At 45.8% G+C, this 20312-nt stretch overlaps 1 protein-coding gene across 8 annotated transcripts in view; it reads right to left on the bottom strand.

Moving 5' to 3' along the window:
* The window catches only part of LOC144122137 (PHD finger protein 12), a 148732-nt gene that overhangs the window by 111710 nt on the left and 16710 nt on the right, over nt 1–20312 (bottom strand). For all 8 annotated transcript variants that reach the window (XM_077655693.1, XM_077655695.1, XM_077655692.1 and 5 more), the window contains exon 4: nt 15512–15644. In XM_077655693.1, the coding sequence (XP_077511819.1) occupies nt 15512–15644 (133 nt within the window). The remainder of the gene's footprint in view (nt 1–15511; nt 15645–20312) is intronic.

Here is a 20312-nt window from a genome sequence, read left to right as displayed (position 1 = left end):
GTGGGTTTAGGTTTAAGCATGTAAGTTTCAGTAAGAGGCTTTGATGGGGAACTTGTTATTCTGAGCGAGACCCATCCAAGCTCCCACAGAAACCTATCATCATCATCGGTGGCACCATCGTCACCCGCCTGCCAAGGCCCATGGCAGGACAAAGGCCTTTCTTATCTCTCTCCAGTTAACCCTGTCCTGTGCCAGTTGCGGTCACCTTATCTTCGCAAACTTCTTAATCTCATCCGGCCACCTAACTTTCAGTCGCCCCCTGCTACGCTTGCCTTCGCTTGGAATCCACTCTGTTACCCTTAACAACTACTGGAAACCTATGTAATACAAACTCACCTGTTATGTTGCAAATGTGGTACCTTTTTCGCATACTACGCCGCGAAGTGGGTCACTCTGTGCAGATATTCTGACAACTTAAGTTCAGCCCGCACGAAATGAAGACGGGGTAAAAGCGGAACTATACTCCATTTCATACATAGCAGGCAACGCTGTGAAGGCTGTGGAAGTAGTGTGTCTGCAAAACCATACTACTCCGCCATGTATCACTCGCCTTTCTTGAAGCCTCGAAAACAAAGTGCAGTATAAAACGAAGCGGTAGTACTGAAATTTACGGTCAAAGCTGTGTGGTGCTTAGTACTCGGACCCTCTTGCTATAATTTTCACGAGTGTAAACTACTTTTTAGTACCGGTAACAGCTATATCTTACCGGTACTCACCTATGGGGAAGAAACGGGGAGGCTAACAAAAAGGTTCAGCTTAAGTTAAGGACAACACAGCGAGCCATGGAAAGAAAAATGATAGGCATAACGTTAAGAGACCGGAAGCGGGCAGAGTGGGCAAGGAAACAAACGCAGGCTAATGACATCCTAGTCGAAATCAACAAGAAGAAATGGGCTTAAGCAGGGCCTGTACTACGAAGGCAAGATAACCGCTGGACCTTAAGGGTAACGGCCCAGGTAGCACATGACAGCGGGCCAATATTAGAAAGCCACTGGAAAAGTGCCATTGTCTGTTTGCTGTGCCATCGTCAAATCATGGCTATCATGGACCATGTTAGCCAGAGTTCTCCCACTCTTTGCCACAATTAGCTAAGCCATTTTAGAAACCTGGCTATCAGGGGCCATGTTAGCCAGAGTTCCCCCATTATTTACCAGAATCGGCTAAGCTATTTTCGAAACCTGGCAATATTATATTGGCCTTGGCTTGCCACCCCTTATCCAATGTTAAAAGTATACTGGCAGATGTTGGTGAACATTGCACCATCCATTATACTGGGTAGAAGTTTGATTTTATTGTCGAGTACCATCTCGGCAGTTTATATTTTTCGAACGCTTCAGATCTCGTTTGAGCTCCTGGGCTGGGCTCGTGCGAGCTCAAAAATTTAAAGTTTTATTCATCTTTTTCTTACCAAACACTTTCGCAGTATATGTGTGGAGTTGGATAAACAATGAATATTTTAAGACTGCGTAGTCGGAGATAGAGACATAGTTATGAAAAAAAACTCAACGAAACCGAAGCTGTCAGCAGATCACGCTGGCCAGAGGGAGCTCTCGCACAGTAGAAACTATAGAGGAGGAGCGTGTCGACGCCGTCGTGGCGCGGTGCGGTGACGCCTGCTGCGGGCTCCGTCGCTGATCAGTTGGGTTCTAAGGTGCTTCACAACAATTTCCAAACGAATTCGGAAGCATTCCAAATGCATTCGCTCGCTGTATAGCAATGGTGCTCCTGCCATCTACTTTTGTTCTGTCCGTTCGCTGATTCTGAGTTGTGCAACGACGTGACGGCGAGTTTGGTGGTAGTCAGAGGACTATGCATATTCCGCCACAGAGGAACTGCTCTGTCGTATAAGGCCCGTTTCACATGCTGCGACTAGAACAAAAACAGTCAGCCTAGCCGGTGACGCCGCAGTGCGATTTTCAGCCAGTGCCTACACATGCAACACGTACCCAGCAATTTCGGTCGCAGGGACAGGCAAGGCTACTTGATGTTTGCATAACCAATCCATGATTAAACACGAGAGAAATGCTACACAAAATGTGTTGATGATGTTATGACCAGCGCATTTTTAGATGCAAGGCATTATTTCGCATGTTTTGATTAGAATAAACAGTTTTGCTTCCACAACGGCAACAGCTCCCACGTGACCGCACGTCGTCTCAGCGCTCTCCATTGGTCAGTCGCAGAGTGAACACACCGACGCTGGAACTGAGTACCAACTGGACGGAACTCGATCGCAAGCCGTCTGCGACTAGACCGATGGCCCTCCCCAGTTGCAGGCCGACGGAATTCGCAGTGTCGCAGGCGAAAATCACATGCATGTGAAACGGACCTAAGGCTAACGACGACACCATCCAGACTGACAACTACAGATCTATAGAATTCTATCGTTAATACTGGGCAACTAGAAGCGGCTACAACTAACCACTAAAATTCCTTCTAAAAGGTCTCATAAATTTAGTAATTAACGAATGCGCGCTGGCATGACTTGGTTGTAATGATTCGTGTAACTATATATGGCTTAGCCAAGCCGCTACTAAAAACAATTATACTTTTTTTGAGAAGTGCACAGACATAGCTCACGCTGTTGCCTTTGTCGGAATTCTGGGCATAATAGCCCATCTATCTGTATAGAATTTATGTATTTGAATGTGTTTTTGCACGCTCTGCTTGCACGAGTATCTGAAAACCAGCCCAAGAGGGCTTCCTTCTAAAAAAATCAAATGACTTTTATTTCATAAATTTTCTAAATTAAAAAAGCACATTTTTGCTTCACTCCAGTGAATTCACTGCCGCACTGCACAGTGGGTGTCTGCTTAATGGAAATCCTAAATCAAACGTAATAACTTAGTGCAAGCGCATTTTCTAAGCCGACACTGCACAATTTTAGCAACGTCCAGAAACAAAGTAGTGGCCTCGTAATTCACAATTACAAGTTGCGCACGCGTGAAATATTAGGCCGCCGCTTCAGAAACGCAAGCGACCACGCGGTAAGAGATTCCTACGCCTCCGTAGGTTGTTAACTGTGATCGCGCCTTCCCCTGTGTTTTCAGATTTGCTTTTTCCTTCCTTTTCTGCAGATTGTAATACTTCAAAATGTTGTCGTTTTGTGCATTTTATTGTTCTGTTGCGTAATATGCATTGAGAGCTATAGCTCCTGCCCACGTCTTTACTTATTTGCTCGCAAATTAATTTTTTTTTGCTATCGAACATTACCTTTATTGATGAAAAGCTTCGGAAATAGTTGCGAGCCACAATTCAACACGGTTTTGTTTGTTTTAGCTTTTTGCGTGAAATTTCCACACCAACAAAAAGTTCAAGGATTCTTCCACGACCAGCAAATAAATCTACAGTCAAACCTGGATATAACGAAATTGAAAAAAGTTCGCAATTTTTCGTTATATCCAGGTTTTCGTTACATGCAGTTTTGGGTCAAGACTGGTAAGGATCATGCCAAAATGAAATAAAAATTCGACAGATATCAATTCAAGTGAACTCGCCATTCAAAGAATTTATTTAATAGAGAAAAACTGTGTAATTTTCGCTTGCTGTTTTTGCCCGATCGAAGCCACTACTCGGCGCTCCAAGGAAACTAAGGCATCCAGGGCTGCTTCATCGTCCTGCGAGCCGACGAAATGGCGCAGAACGTCCACCGCGTCCATCAGTTCCCTCGCGGTGGGAACAGCACAAAACGTATCAGGCTCTGTCGAACCGTCACCTTCAAGGCTATCTTTAACGGTTTCGACAAGTGCCGCATCAGTCATCTCTTCCGTAGCCACGGCGCCGTTTTCCACGAACAAAAAGTTGCACAGCTCGACACCGTCGGGCACCCCACCGTTCATGCGTAGTTCATCCCACGCTTCTGCGACCTCGGGTGGGCTTGAAGGTTCGTCTTCAGTGACTGTAGCTTGAATGGCCTTATTTACCTGAGCCTTGGTGAAGCAACTGGCGATCACTTGTGATCCAACCTCTTGCCACGACGCAGCAAGCATTTCGATTGCTTGGTAGATATCCACTTTTGTTGGCCGTTCAAGGCGGATGTCCAGGAGCATCTTTTGTATCAATCGACAGCGGTAACAGCATTTAAAGCTGTTAATAACCCGTTTGTCTACGGGTTGTACCAGAAAAGTGCAGTTAGGTGGCAAATACTGCAGCTCGACGTTCGAAAGTTGTAGGCCTTCCACATGGTGCGCGGAGCAGTTGTCAAGCAGCAAACAAATGCTGCGAACTTGTCGCTTGACATCTTGGTTGAGCTCCTTCAGCCAGTCGGAAAAAATTGCCCGCGACATCCAAGCTTTGGAGTTTTCCACATATTTTACTGGCATCCACCTTGTTCCTTTAAAACATCTGGGCCAGGCATTGCGGCCAATAACCAATGGGATTCGGTTGTCGCTGCCATCAGTGTTGGCGCAAAGCAAAACCGTCACGCGGAGTTTACTTTGCTTTCCACCGCGGCAGTCTTCTCCTTTTAGTGACAACGTGCGGCTCGGAAACATTTAATAAAACAGGGCCGTCTCATCAGCATTATAAATGTCGGCAGCTTCATAGCGGCTGAAAATGCCGGGAAGCTTCTCGGCCACCCACGAGGCAGCAGCATCACTGTCTGCGGAGCCAGACTCGCCAGATACCACTTTTCCGACAACATCGTGCCGGCTTTTAAATTCTTGTAGCCAGCCGTCACTTGCTTTGAAGTCGTCATGGCCCAGGATGCAAGCAAAATCTATGGCTTTCTGCTGCAAAATCGCGCCACTTATGGGCACGTTTTGTGCTCGTCTGTCCAAAAACCATGCAAACACGACGTTGTCCAAATCAGCATACGTCGACGTCTTCAGTCTTTTCTTCTGGGCACTTGTGCCTGACTCCATCGCACTGCGGATGCTTTGTTCTGCAGCAAGAATGGTTGACAGGGAGCTGGCTGGTATATTGAAGCGGGCAGCGACATCTTTCTTTTTTTCGCCGGCGGTAACCGCATTCAAAATCAAGAGCTTATCTTCAAGGGACAAAACTTTGCGTTTCCTCACAGCGGAACTCATCGTAACAAACCGACACCGTAAACACACACCAGCACACGCACGTCAACACGCTGACGAAGAAGGCTTACCATAACTGCGCCGCAACACCACGAAGAATTTGTCACAGTAGTGCCGCCTAGTGTCAAGCTACAAAATGAAAGCTTAAAAGTTGCTACGCTTACCACGGAGCGGCGATAGCGGCGCTCAACATCATCATCACCGAGGTCTGCTTGTTTGCTGCGATTGCAAGCGTTCTGCTCGCGGTCTACTTTACCTTTTAATATAAAAACTTACTTAAACAATATTCATTAAAGTTGCGCACTGCCCGGTCAAATTTCGGGCAAAACATTAGAAGATACAGCTCGATGATCAGAGCCGCGAATTCGTTACATCAAGGTCAACTGCCGCAACGAGTTCGTTACATGGAGGTCGCCTATACATGGGCTTCAATGGGGGATGTGTTGGGGAATTGAAAATTTTCGTAAAATCCAGGAATTCGTTACACAGAGGTTCGTTACATAGAGGTTCAACTGTACTGACAAATGGTGTTAGACGCATGTTAACCTAGCTTGTTTGCCACATGTCTCGTATGTAATACTCTGAAAGAGTGTGAATTTGCTTGCATAATATTTCATTTATTGCTTTATGTCTTTGTTATTTCATCATACCATTTTAAGGAATCCTGAACTAACACACAGCCCCACAAAATGCGCGAGTGTCTGAAGTCATTTTGGCGAAATCCATCTCGAAGCTCCACATTTTTCGCTTCAAAGTTTTCGGTCGCTGAGCATGATGCTTCTCCTGCGGCTTTGCAGGAACACTTTGAGGCTTCTGCGTTTTCCACACCCTTGCCTTCAAAACTGCTTATGACTCAATCTCCGAAAATTCCAAACCTCTCTCACATGTTTCGGCCCCCGTCCCCTTTCTCTTTTGAAGTCTCGTATCTCCCCAACTCATCTCCCGGACGTGCCCTTTTCAAGGCAGCGCGCTAACCTCCTACCCTGCGAAGCGCTTTTTTTTTTTACTCACTCTCTCCTAGCTGTTTCTCCGGTGCACAGCTACACGCTGCGCTTTCGTGCCCCCCCCCCCCCCCCCCCCCCCCAAAAGCTGTGTAAAAAAATAATGGCTCTCCCCCCTGCAGCCACCACCCCTCCCCCACCACCATCGGGTCCCCTGCCACTCCTCACAGCGCGATGTATCGCCACAACACATTCTTGACTGGACGAGTCTTGCCTTGTCTGGCACGGCGGCGCCCAACCGCACAACCAGCGCGACGAAAGAGCATGCACGTTCGAGCTGGCTCCGTTCGTAGTCTGCGCAAGCGAAAACTTATATCTGATACTATATGAGAGCTCCGATGCGGTTCACTACCCTGGCCTGTAATATCTTATTTGTAAGTACTACAAATATTTTACCTTGAGATATGTTCGGAAATTAATGTGATTTTGTGAGTGTCACTTTGACTACATGCGGCTTTATTTTTTCCGGCAGGAAAAGAGAAAGAGACAAAGCACAAAGACGACTTCTATGTACCTACTCTCATCGCCAAATGTCTGGCTTGACATCGTGCGCAGTGCAGACCTGCCCGAATGGTAAGAATTTTATTTTTCGTCCTTGGTGCAATGAAATCATCAAACATTCACTACTTTGTCGAACAGTGGGTTTGAATTCATGCGACCTGAAATCCGATGCATTCAGGAATACGTTTGTCATGTACAGCTTATGCAGGATAAGAATCGGAACTGCTTTGTGTTCCGCTACAGACCAATCGGTAAGGATATGTGTACTACTTCCGCGCTGTTCCTCTATGGATAACACACTTGCAGGTGCAATAGAAAATCCGCAATTTATGGTTAACGCTTTTGCCAAGTTATCTCTCAATGAAAAAAAGGCATTACTGTGGACTGTCAGGCGGGTGTTTTGTGTGGTTTTCAAGTCAGTTTCGAATCTGTATCACATGCATTGGAAGCGACTAAGATAAACTGTTGGATTAAAAAAAAAAAAAGCTGTTCTGAGTTTTTCCATTCAGTGTATTTATTTTTAACCCCATCCAAAAAAACGAGCTTTGTTCAGAACTGTTGTTTTGATGTCCATATGGAAGAGATGCAACAACCTGTGCATCTTTACCTGAATAAACAATGCGCTCTCAATTTAGAGATACGCAGTATGATATTAAAACAAAATAATACATTATTTCCTTTCAATATCGCATTACTTTGTTGTTTTTTTTCACACTGAATATCTTTACTGGAGGTGCGAAACGGCACATTAAACTAAAAATCACCAATTTGATACAAGGCAAATTAAATTTCACTTTGTGCAAGAAAAGAGGTGTTAGTTGTGACAAACTATATCCTGTAAAATGTGTGTTGAGTGTTTTCACGCTGAATGTGCCTCACAAAATTCAGTGTTATTTAATCACTTCTGTTTTTGTCCTGTGACGGCCATATTTAGGTTCATCATGACATCATGCCTCTCTTTGCAGGGTCGACGCATTGTGAGGTCATCATGTAACAGCGAGACGAGGAATTTGAGTGCAGTGCAAGAGACTTCTTGCAAGAGGAGTGCAACGATTACTTCAGATATGACTGATCAGTTCACAGGAGGACAGCTCCTTAAGCACTTTACCGATGTCTTAGCCATGCTACAGCAGATTGCCGAGCTGCATTGTCCAACCTGAATCATCGGCACGTGGCAAACTTGAAAATAAATGATTTTCCCACAGCCTCTGCCACCATACTCTTGGGTCCTCCTTTCCTTTAATTCCCAGGATGACTGGTAGCAGCGCGAGCCATTCTGCCTGCGCTAGAAGCGTGATCCCATAAACCGGTCTTTTTCATGAATTCTTAGGCACCCTCATTTATGAATATTTGCTAACTTGAATGGTACATCCATAATTCCAGTCATTAGGCAGTGGTTTATGTTGCATGTGCCAATTTTCGAAAGCAGGATACCAGTGTTTGAAAGCTCGGTATCAATGTTTGAAAGCTGCATACCAATGTTCAAAAGCTGGATGCCAGTGTTCGAAAGCTGGCAAGCCAATCCAAGGCCTTTACTGGCCCATGTCGCGGAAGAACGCCAGGCCTGCGTTGGCCGCTCGATCGGCCGCACGTTGGCCCAAAACTAGCCTGAAAGTGGCACCAATGTGTCAAAGTGTTAGTGTTTTCCCTAAGTGCCAATGTAGGAGTGCCGTTCATGCCACCTTTTTGCCAACGAACGCCCAATGCTGTTGTGCTGCCTGGGGGAGTGGATTCCGAGAGAAGGCAAGCGTAACAGGGGGCGGCAGAAGGTTAGGTGGGCGGATGGGATTGAGAAGTTTGCAGGCATAGGGTGGGTGCAGCTGGCAAAGGACCGGGTTAATTGGAGAGACATGGGAGAGGCCTTTGCCCTGCAGTGGGTGTAGTCAGGCTGATGATGATGAGCAGGAGTAAAGAGGCTGCAATGAAAGTAGTGCAGGAGCGTGCACATAAGCCCAAACTTTGCCCGCATCATGTGCCCACCCATTTTGCTGCTACCTCCCTGCCACAAATAGCTGTTCAGGCAGACAAAGGCGCACTGCAGGGCGTTTAGGACTCTCTCTGCACGCAGATGACCGACAATGCCTGGCAAATTCCAGAGAAAATGGTTCCCTTACTAGAAGTATAATTAGGGAAAAAAAAAAAGGCAGGCAACATTTTTTTTTCACGCACACTTCTTTACTACGTTTCCCGGCTGGTATCATTTTTTTGCCTCAGTCCCGTGAAAAACCTAACAGCGGGGTTCTACTGTATCCATACTAGAACTGATATCGTTAGTAAATAAAGCCAGTTGGGTAGAGCAGCAATGGTTATTCAAAAACCCGTGATGGAAAGGGTTAAAAATGTTGACAGAGTGCAAAAATTTCATGACGTGTGAGTAAACTGCGTACTCCATTAATTCAGAGCGAACGCTAGTGAGGGAAATGGGATGGTAGTTCTTGCTAGATGATGGAGGGCCTTTTTTGTGCACTGGAATGATTTTCCCCACTTTCCAGTCGTGAGGTAGGACACCACTCTAAATCGTTTGTTGCAAGATGTGGGAAAGAATGGCTACAACGTTTTTAGTATTCCTGAGAACTTCTGCATGAACTCCTTTGATGCCAGGTGATGATGCCAGTTTCAGGGAATCAATTAATGCTATTACAGTTAAACCTGGACATAACGAAGTTGAAAAAAGTCCGTGATTTTTTGTTACATCCAGGTTTTCGTTCCATGGAGCTTTTGCAAGAAGGCCCGAAAGGACGATGCAGTATGGAAACCAAAATAAGAAATAAATGTAGGTGAAATCACCTTAAAAATGTTTAAAGAAAACCCCACTACTCGAAGTCATAAACACGGAGAAATGTTCCGCAATTCTGCTTATAGCACGACTGCCGCAGAAGCCTCCGCCACCTCCGCCGCAGCTTGCGCAACACCGCTACGAGTGGGGTGGGGGAGAGGGAGAGGCAGGGGAGACCGGTCACGGAGGCACATGCTTGTTCCCGCATGTTCCCTCTCTGGGTCTGCCCGCCGCTGTTGCCCCAGGAAACGCTCTCCGCCGTCCCCGTCCAGAGTCCCAACGCACAAGAGCTATTGGCGCCGGAATCACGCAAGCAACATACCGCTTGGTGGTGATGGGCACGCACCGCAGCTGCCGTTTCATTTTTGCTATGCCCTATCATTTTTCACTTCTTTTGAGCATGAACAGTAGTAGTGCCATGTGGTATGGTGTTCCAAAAGTGAAAGCAACAGAGATGTGCTGGTGGCGCTGGAGCACGACGCGTTGACTCAACTGCGGTCACTCGTTGCTGTTGGCGTTCCTCTCATGTCAGTTTGTGCTTTATCATCGTGAGGCTTTTCTCCCAAATTTTGTAATTCAGCACAAGCTAACAGATGGTCGGCTCAGCGAGTTTGTTAATCAAGGTCAACCACCGCTGCACGTTCGTTACATGGAGGTCTCAAGTACACGTGCTTCGATGGGGGTGGCTTTGGGGAATTAAAAAACTTCGTTACATCGAGGAATTCGCTACATAGAGGTTCGTTACATCCAGGTTTAACTGTTTTCCTTGGCTGCCTTTGATGAGAAGTGATGAACTCAACCCACTAGTGATTGGGAAGTCCAAGCAACATCGCGATGTTGTCCATTTCCTTCATGAGCCGATAAGCCATTTTCAGAGAAAGCATCCATCATGAGGGTGCATCATTCTCATGAGAGAAGAGGAAAGTGGCCTTTCTGCAGACCCTGAATATGCAACTGTTCCAGGTCTCGAGTTTCTACACTTCAACAGCACTGCTGCTGACCAGGGTGAGATCACGCAAGAACTTTCTACACAGGATGCTGCTATGCATCAACTTTAGCACTTAGTGTGTATTTTTTCTTGCGCGTACAAGAATTTTGTTGCAACTGTCTGGCGATGTCGAGACTAATCCAGGCCCAAAGTCGGAGGAAATGCTAACAGAACTGCTAGCCGGACAAGCACGAATCAGTGCAGAGCTTTCCGCGCTCCACTCTAGAATGGGTTCTTTTGAACAGCGTACAGTAGCCGACGGGTAATTCGGACTCCAATAATTCGGACTTGTAGGATATTTCGGACCTCGATGAGGCACCGTCAGTCTCCCCACAGAAGCGCATACATAGGTATTCACAACGGATATTTCGGACTTAAAACACGAAAGTTCGATTTTTCGGACTAATTTCAGTCGCCTGCGGGCCAAACTCGGCCATATTATCGGCTTTTCGGCGGCGCAAAAGGCGCCATCTTGGATTGAGGTGAATTTATGCTGCAGTTGGCTTGGCTTGACACAACTTCGGTACCTCATTGTTGCCAGTAGAGGTCCCTGCGATCTCTGACACTTCGAGGTGGCAGCCGGATTGTCATCACCGCCAACTTGCTTTTGTCGCCGACGTTGTCGCGGGCTCGCTTGTCCCATAGGTTGAAAATTGGTTGTTGGGAAGGAAATTGTGCAGGAGCTATCTCACATCTCGGTAGGAAAGGATAAAGGAGGGACTGAGAGAAGAAAGGAAAAAAAGAGGTGCCGTAATGGAGGGCTCCGGAATAATTTCGACCACCTGGGGATCTTCAACGTACACTGACATCACACAGCACACGAGCGCCTTTGCGTTTCGCCTCCATCGAAACACGCCCACCGCGGTCGGGTTCCAACCCGGGAACTCCGGATCAGTAGCAAAGCGCCCTAACCACTGAGCCACCGTGGCGGGCCTCATACGTTCGCCATTCGCCGTTTCGTCACTTGGATTTCTCTGACCGCGTTGACCGAGTGGCGCTCAGTCCTCACGAAGTTACATCTGTTCGCCGTTTTGTGATTGCATCCGGCGGTTCCGCCACTTTGAAAGAAAACTGCCTTATCTTTGCGTGTGTTTAACGAGCAGTGTGGTGCACACTCAGATTGTGGACAACATGGCCCCGCTGGGTCCGTCAAAAAAGTATTCCAACTAAATGCAGTGACCTTGCTGTCGCGTGTACAGTGAAAGCACAACTTTGGCACAAATACAGGCGCAAATCGTCGCCAACAAGAGAAATTTTCCGCAAGGTAATATCAGCGACATTTTTAAGCCGATTTCATCGCAATAAAGTGATTTGTTTTGTACTTCACGGATTTTTCAGACTGTTCGATTATTCGGACCATTTTTCGGGTCCCTTCGAGTCAGAAAAATCGGTCGGCGACTGTATTACATACATAGAGGCATTGGCTTCAACTGCAAACGACGCACTTCAGCGCGTTAATGATCTTGAGAAAACTGTTGAGAACCTTAAATATGTCACCACCAAACTTGGCCGCAAAAACGATGACCTATAAAACCGATCTGTAGGAATAACTTAATCATCTACGGCTTGAAGGAACCATCAACAGATACTTCTCAGGAGCTATTAGCTTCTGTATCGGAGTTGCTGTCTTCCAAACTTGAAATCCAATGTGAAGGTATTGAACGCTATCATAGGCTTGGCATGCAAAGAAATGAAAAGACGAGACCTGTAATTTTTAAACTGCTAGACTTTAGAACCAAGCTTTCCATCATTAAAAACGCCAGAAAACAAAAAGGATCAGATATGTACATTAGTGAAGACTTTTCTATGCATGTATGGCAAATTCGAAAGGCTGTCTGGGACAATTCAGTTGATATCCAAAAAGAAGCAGATAAGTATAAATTGTAGTACGATTGCCTGATAGTCGACAGTGTTCGTTACACTTGGGATGATGTTTGCAAAAGGCTTGTGAAGGCTCCACGTGCTGCAGTGCCTACGAACACAGAGTGACTCGTTAATGAACAGAAACTAACTTTTTTGAATAAATGCTCGAAGCTTGCTTAACAAGGTTTAAGATTTCAATTGGCTTGTAGAGCGCTACAGCCCGTCAATTACTTGCATAACAGAAACATGGTTGGACAACTCTATATCAGATGTAGAATTTTAGCCTCCAGATTACTTGGTTATCAGAAACGACAGGCAGTTTGCTAAAGGAGGGGGCGTAGCTCTGTTTATTAGAAAAGGCACTGAAATTTTTGTATTGCCAGAACTTCCGAATACTAAGTCTGTTTGGTGCCGGATAAACATTTCTGGTTTCGTAACAGTTGTGTGTAATCTATACCGTCCACCCGGTTCTGACATTTTCTCGCACATTAAAGAATACATAGCGGAACACAGGCTCCACAATTATAAAAGGGTCATTACAGGTGATTTCAATACTCCTTGTATCGATTGGAACTTGTTAATTTCAACAGGTCGTGACAAGGCTGTTTGTGAATCCCTAATTAATATGGCTATATCATTTGATTTAACACAAGTGGTTGAATGTCCAACTCAAGTAAACTCTGTTCGTGACCTTGTTTTTGGTAATGAACAGTTGCTACAGTACGGTTTTCAGTTTGACGTAGTCGACGGACTATCAGATCACAAGGGTGTTTTCATGCAATTTAATGTGGTTTGTGAGCCCAATAAGCTGAAATTCATTATGGTTACAGATTTGACCCGTCCTAACGACCGTGCTATTGTTGAACTGCTAGAGTCGTCTTTCGGAGATTTCGTGACTGGCAGTGAGACGTGCGGTGTTGATGCTTTGCTAGAGCAATTTCATAATTTAGTACATAGCTGTGTGCTTCAGTTCGTCCCCACAAAATGTGTGAAACATAACCCGAAGCATCCATGGTACACAAGAGACATAATTCATCTCATAAGAAGCATCAAGCGTACGCGCAAGTGCAGCTGGTCACGAAACAAAAACCGCGATTCACTACTTCTTTTACTCAAGTCTGAGCTAAAGAAAAATCTGAGAAAAGGTAAACACATTTACTTCAACACAACACTGTCAACCTTCATGAAAGAAATTCCATCGAAATTTTGGAAAACAATATTACCCTCTTCCCATGACTCTGTGTCCTTCATTATCAATGATCAGCCTTGCACTGATGCCGTAACCATTTTGAAAGCTTTTAATAACTACTTTCACTCTGTCTTTTGTCTTGATGATGGTACCAATCCTCCTTTCATTCATAGCTTGGAACACCAGTTACCCAACCTCGAAGTCAGTTCAAGAAGTAAGTTACGCTCGGGTGCACCATCTGTTATTAACAACTGACACAGCTAAAAGTGCGGGACCGGACACCATACCTAATATGTTCCTAAAGAGGTACTCAGAGTAGAGTGCCCGTTATCTTAGTCATTTTCAATAAATCACTGGACACATCCTCCGTTCTCCAGGCTTGGAAAATTGCCAATGTGATCCAGTGTTTAAATCTGGCAATTAACAACAAATTAGTAATTACCAACTGATCTCCCTAATTTACACTTGCTGCAAGCTTCTTGGGCACATTACTCACAAGCACATTGTTCAGTACTTAACTTGTCATAATCTACTGTCCCACTGTCAGCACGGTTTTCGATCTGGTTTTTCCACCGTCACTCAGCTCATTGAATTTACTGACGACATAGCTTCCGCATTGAAAAACCGCGATCAAATCGATGCAATATTCATAGATTATTCCAAAGCATTTGACATGGTCTGCCATAACAAGCTTCTTCGTAAACTACGTACCATATTTAACGGCAATAAGTTACTCGACTGGATAACTGACTACTTAAGATACCAGTTCGTCACATTCAACCATGCACAGTCATTGTCAGTCACTGCAACTTCAGATCTGGCCCAAATATTGGCACTTGGGCCTCTATTATTTATAATTTTCATCAATGATGCAGCAAATGTTATATTTGACACCACAGTGAAGTTACACCTATATTCCGATGACTGCGTGCTTTATCGCAACGTTGCTAACGCCCATGATCAACAGGAACTGAACAAAGCATTTTCATTGTTCTGTGAATGAAGTAACACATGGCAAATGAAAATTAATTTCACTAAAACAGTTGCGACGACCTTTGGTAACAAAAAGAATCCGCTGCATTTCTCTTACAGTAATAACGGTAACTGCTTGACCCATGTCAGCGAGTTCAGGTACATGGGTGTTACTTTTTCATATAACTTAAAATGGAATGTTCATATTAATAACATTTCTGGGAAACCACTTTGCAAACTTGGCTACCTCAAACGAATCCTAAAAATTGCTACAAAGGAATGTGAATTAACTGCTTACAAATCACTACTTCGACTGATCCTGGAGTACGGCTCAACTGTTTGGTCCCCTCATCACGCGCGCGACGTTGACCATTTAGAATCAGTTAAAACAAAAAGCAATATGATTCATCTTCAGCAGGTACGATCGCAACTTTTCACCTTCTTCACACGTGCACACTTTATCTTTGCAAACGTTAGAACATAAGCACACACGTGAACGTGTCATCATGTTGCACAAGGTCGTTCACACGTCTTCTGGCAATCAGGCACCCTTTTCATTAGTGTCTTCAAGCGCACGTGCAACCCGACAGCACCACCCATTAAATATTGTTCCTTTCAAACCATATACAGATTGCTTTAAGTTTTCTTTTTTCCTGCTAACTGTTGAAATTTGGAATCAATTAGACGGCTCACTTCGCTCACTGCCAATTATTTGAAGAGTTCGTTGTTCGGTTGCCTAACAATTTGACCTGTTGATCTGTTTTTTATACTTCTATGTTATCTATTTCTATGCTACCCATGTTGCTTTTACTAATGTATGTAACCCCTCCTGTTATGTCTCTCCTCTGAGACAGCAGCATATGTAAATAAATAAATAAAGAAGACAAGGAGGATGTACTGCACAGTGTGTACCCTCTCTGATGATGCCTGGAGAAAGGCCACTGCAAACTGCTTCAGGTACGTGCTTTACATTCTCTTGCAGTACTTGGAAAAAAACATTTCTCTTCTGCAATAAAGTTTAGTGCACCTGTCCTCCTATTCTCAGAGCACAAACGAAACTCCTGATAAAAAGAACACATTTTCCCACTCCCTTGAGGTACCCTCCGAAGAGAGCGCACCGTATTTGAAAAGCTCAAATACTTTACAGTGTGGTTTCAAACAGAACAGTCAGCACAGCTTCTCTCCACAACTCACAAGGAAGTTCTCTGCGTGGTTGGGGCACATCCATCGGCCGGAAGGCAGGGAGGCCAGCGGGAACTCGAGGCAGTCGGCATGGAACAGCAGGGGACAGTAGTCGCACTGGATCAAGGGAGCCCACCGACAGCTCCTGCAACCACAGTGGCCATCTCAGTATCCACACAGCGCAGGAACAACCAAGAACACAGGCCTGCACGGTAACATAGCCCTGCTCACTGCTCAGCCGAGGATAATGCAACTGGCGCCCATCCCTTGCTTGTGCAAGATGTCCACTTTCGTGGCATTGCACTTCAGCATAGGAGCGTAGTTTCTCTCGAAGCCAAACAAAGGTTGACATCCCCTTGCTCTGTCCACAGCATGCAGGCACCACAAGCCAAAATAAGGAGGCATCGAAGGCAAGCAGGAGCCGAATGGTCCACTTGGGCACTGCACAAGGAATTCTGGAACTCTGGTTACAGTTGACCTGCATGTGATCATCTGCGGTTTTGCAACGACCTTGTGGCATTGACATCAGATTAACATACCACACTGCGAGAGGTGTTTCAGCACCCTTTCACACAGCGCATGAAAACAAACACATGACAGACAGAAGGGAAGACCACACAACTGTGTTTCCTTCAGTCGCGGTCTTTTGTCTTCATGTGCTGCGGTGAATTCAAGCATGTGGAACCGACTAGCCTAGATGTACATCTTGAGGCAATTCCAACCGCCGAAATCACAAATATTTCAGCCGTACATTAGCTACGGTTTCGCGTTGTGTTGTGTTTTACGGCACATAGGCAGCTAAGGCCATCATGTGCCAAGCAAATCCAACTGCGGTTTCAATTGGTTGACAAGACGGTCATTGCTTGCAGAAAAATGAGGCCCGAGTGCCAAATACAGTAAAATCTCGTTGATACGTTTGTTTTTAATTGCGGGGGAAAACGTATTATCCGGTAAAACGTATGATCCAAACCGCCTGATTTTGAGAAATGGAACTGTTGAATGAGGTAAAAAGACTAACAATTTCACTTGATAAAAATGTCGATTGGCATTTCTTGGCACAAGGGCTGAACAGATCCTATTCCAGTGCTCTCTGAATTCGGTCCGCATTTGCGCTGTCTTTAGCGCGGAAGGAAATTCGTAACGCATCCGGTCCGTCGACGGCAGTGACGAAAGTAACCAAAATCCCTTCATTGTCATCGTCGGATGCTTCGCCCCTTTGCACCCAAGCGTTGTGAGAAAGCCTGCGCAGCAGCTAATTGTTGCAGTGTTTATGCATTTTAAGCTGCGTTTCCCAGACCCGGGCCGTCAAGCGCATAGGTGTAGATCGTAGAAGCTTCACCTTCTTTCCCTTATGCACCGCAAAGAAACCTCAGCGTTTCTCCCCTTCATATCGCGTCCCTGCAGAAACGTGCCATTTTGATTTTTTGTTCTTGATGATTGTGGTGGTGGTAATGATGCTTCGCCTCGTTGCATCGAGGCACTGCAGAGAAGCCACCACGGCGGGTGACTGCCACAAAAACGTAGCGTGTCCACTTGTGGGTCATTCCATGGCAAACGTCCCAGACGTTGCGCTCGACCATCTCCAATTTGTTCAAGAAAATTCACGGATACTTATCCCAATGTGCGTAATAAAAGCCTGGCATATTTTTTCCGAAAAAAATTTATTCGCATGGTGAGCGCAATTTGAACATTTAGAAAAGGCGAGAAACTAGGCACTGCTCAATAATTAATAAAAAATTGAATATTTTAGAATACACTGTACAATTTTTTCAATGACATGTACAGAGATTCTGCCTTTCGATATAATTCTGAGTATGCAGCTTTATATAGCATAAATATTTTAAAAAATTGAAAGAAATTGTGAAAATGTTCTACTTTTGTCGTTTTTTTTAAAATATGACCTTTTTCTCTGATATTCAGAAATATCCTTTTTGCCCCTCTAGATGTCTAGTATCTATAACAAAAGTTACAGGCGACGAAACTGTGAACATGCAGGTAAAAAAAAATACTAAAGTTGCGAAAAAGTGCGTTTTGAGCTAAAAACGCCAGTAAATTTCACCCTGAGGTGGTCTATTAAAAATACAAACAATAGTGGGTTAAGTAGAACAGTCCATCGCCTTGCATCTGTGAAATTTTAATCAAAGTAATTTTTGTTTTAAGCGAGAAAATAACTTTTGAATTTGAGCTCTTGCGCCGCAAGCTGCGTCGTGTCTTAACGCCTCTTCGCCACAGAGCACAACACTGTGGCCTGAAGAAACGCAGAGTTCTTGTTCTCAAGTGAGGTTTGCACTGCAGGCAAGCATGGGAACGTTGCGTAGTCTTAACAGGTATGCGAGAGAAAAGATTTTCTTAACGCTGCTGGGACAGGACATACTCCAGTCAGCTAGTTGTTCGGTGTGGTCCTCTCGCAGTCAGTCATTTTTGTCAGCGCCATGACAGACGTAAGCACCAGCATAATACCTTCTGAGACGCCGATCTGGATATGACCAGAACGATCCGCTGTTCTGCTGCGCGGCTCCGTCGCATCCCTCTTGGTGCTGGCCTTGAGCAGCTGCTGTGTCAACGCGCAGAACCGGCATACCCTCCCCGTGTGCGGCGGCCAATGGTGGCCGTCGTTAAGAAGCAACCCCCCCCCCCCCCGCCCCCACCTCCACTCCCAACACGTAGCTGCAGGTCGCGACTGCTGATAAGCAGTGGCGGCCGATAATTAATTTGCATTCTACTCTTAATAGGCATCATCCAAGATTCTTTTTTTACCTTCAACAGCACACTCGGTGCTTAAGGGAGCGTCGATAGTTGATGGAAGGGCCACTGTTCCAATTGCGGCGGCACTGCCACTTGGAACGGCAGCGGCGCCGGGGGGTGTCGGTAGCCGAAGGAAGAGCCGACATCGCTCACGCGTAGTCTCTCTCTGGTTCCGACTCATTTGACTACTGCCTGCCGCGTTTCACAAGTTTTTAAAGCAGTGCGTCATTTGTGCTCCGGTAAGTGACCGGCGCTCGTTCATGGCTACATTCAAGATGGCTGCCATTTTTACGCCGAAGAAACGAACAGCCGCGCGCCGGGCCGCAAGTTCGATGTTCACAACAGGTGATACAGGCGTGGCAGCTGCAGCGAGGCAAAATTTTCAGCTGTTCCACGCGATGTCGTGATGTGGCTGTTTGTGAAGTGCGGGATTTCGCTGCACAGCAACGTTAGAGCGACGTGCTGTGGGACCACAACAGAGATCACGACAGCAGCGCTAGTGAGGATGATAGCGCAAGTGTGGACGAGTAGTCCAGTGAGTAAGCACGCGGCAGTCGATAGCGGCTGGCGATAAGCGGTGGCCGCAGGATAATGCTATCATCTTATATTGTTAAAGGCGAAGTTTAATCGACCTCCAAGTCTTTTTTTTTTTCTCTTCTGAAATATGGTGTGGGGAGGTCTACTTACATTCGAGTCGACATACATTCGTGTAAATACGGTATAATGCGATAGCACTAATGGGTTAATGCCCGTATATGAAGAACTGGACATCCTATTTTTCATTCATAGATTGCTGGGAGCAGTGGGCGCAGTCAGGCTGACGATGACAATGATGTGTTGCGCACTACAATGAACCGCTTATGCAGGGACCCAGATGCGCCTGCGCAGTAGCAGGTATGCGCTGCTCGCTCCTGGCCTCTGGGGGCCATCTGTGCATGCACAACAAGCGCTCCACCGATCACGCTATGCTGAAACTCTTGCACTTGCAGTGGAAAAGCAGCAAGGCACACTGTGGGCCTTACTTTATTTTACTAGGGGCCTTCTACTCAATCCCGCTGAAATGTAGAAAACTTGGGGGCCTTAGAGAAGAAAATGCGACAGTATCTGGAAGTTGGCCCCCCACCCTATTCAAAGGACCCCCAAAATATTGGAAGCAGGCCCACCACAGTAAATGAATTAAGGCAGGTTAGTGGGTGCATCAATGTCCCAAACAGACTAGGGCTGTGAGGGACGCCACAGTGGAGGACTGTGGGAACTTCGACAACCTGAGGTTCTTCAACGTGCACAGACACCGCACAGTGCACAGGCCTCTAGCATTTCGGCGCCATCAAAACGTGGCCGGGGTCGAACCCACCTCTTTTGGGTCAGCAGCCAAGAACCATAACAACTGAGCCACCGCGGTGGCTGGTGGATTAATGTGAATCAGTAGGGATTAATGTGTGGAATAGTGTGGATTAGTGGGGCTTAGTTGGTGGATTATGGTGGATTAGTCACTCGCATTAGTATAGTCCTGTATGATAGCCCAATGGAAGGTACTGAAACATTCTAGTCCTCAGATTTTCAAATTTGGTGGTGCTGATGACGTCACGACCCTCCCGACCAATTAGGAAATTTCATGACAGAGAACCAGAAATTATTTGCGAGATGACAGCTTAAATGCTATTGCATTAGAAAAGGGGGGACACTGGCATTCCCCACCACTGTCTCCTTCGTTCCCTGCCTACCTCCCACGAGGTGATAATGGTGGCGACTGAATGTTCCATGTGTGCCATCGTGTTAGCTCGTGTTGATGATGTGCTTGGGGACTCCTAAAAGCATGACCAGCATTCAAGGAGGGTGTGCCCACCATCAGTAAGGTGCTCGACTTGATCAATGTGCTGAGTGGCTTCCAAGCTTGCAAGAGGGAACAAAATTTCTATGTTCATACAAATGGCTTGTAACGCCGTTGATGGCGAAGGAAGTGCAGAAGTTCACTGCAAATAAAGGCTTTTCCCATTGGTGACCTGGCAAAACATTTTGGAGGATTTCTTGCATGCTATGACACGAATTTCGATGTAGCCAAATTTCA

The sequence above is a fragment of the Amblyomma americanum genome, chromosome 2, assembly GCF_052857255.1.
Source record: "Amblyomma americanum isolate KBUSLIRL-KWMA chromosome 2, ASM5285725v1, whole genome shotgun sequence".
In the NCBI taxonomy this organism is placed as follows: domain Eukaryota; kingdom Metazoa; phylum Arthropoda; class Arachnida; order Ixodida; family Ixodidae; genus Amblyomma; species Amblyomma americanum.
The sequence above is the reverse complement of the archived record's forward strand: the minus strand, read 5'-3'. Positions and strand labels throughout refer to the sequence as shown.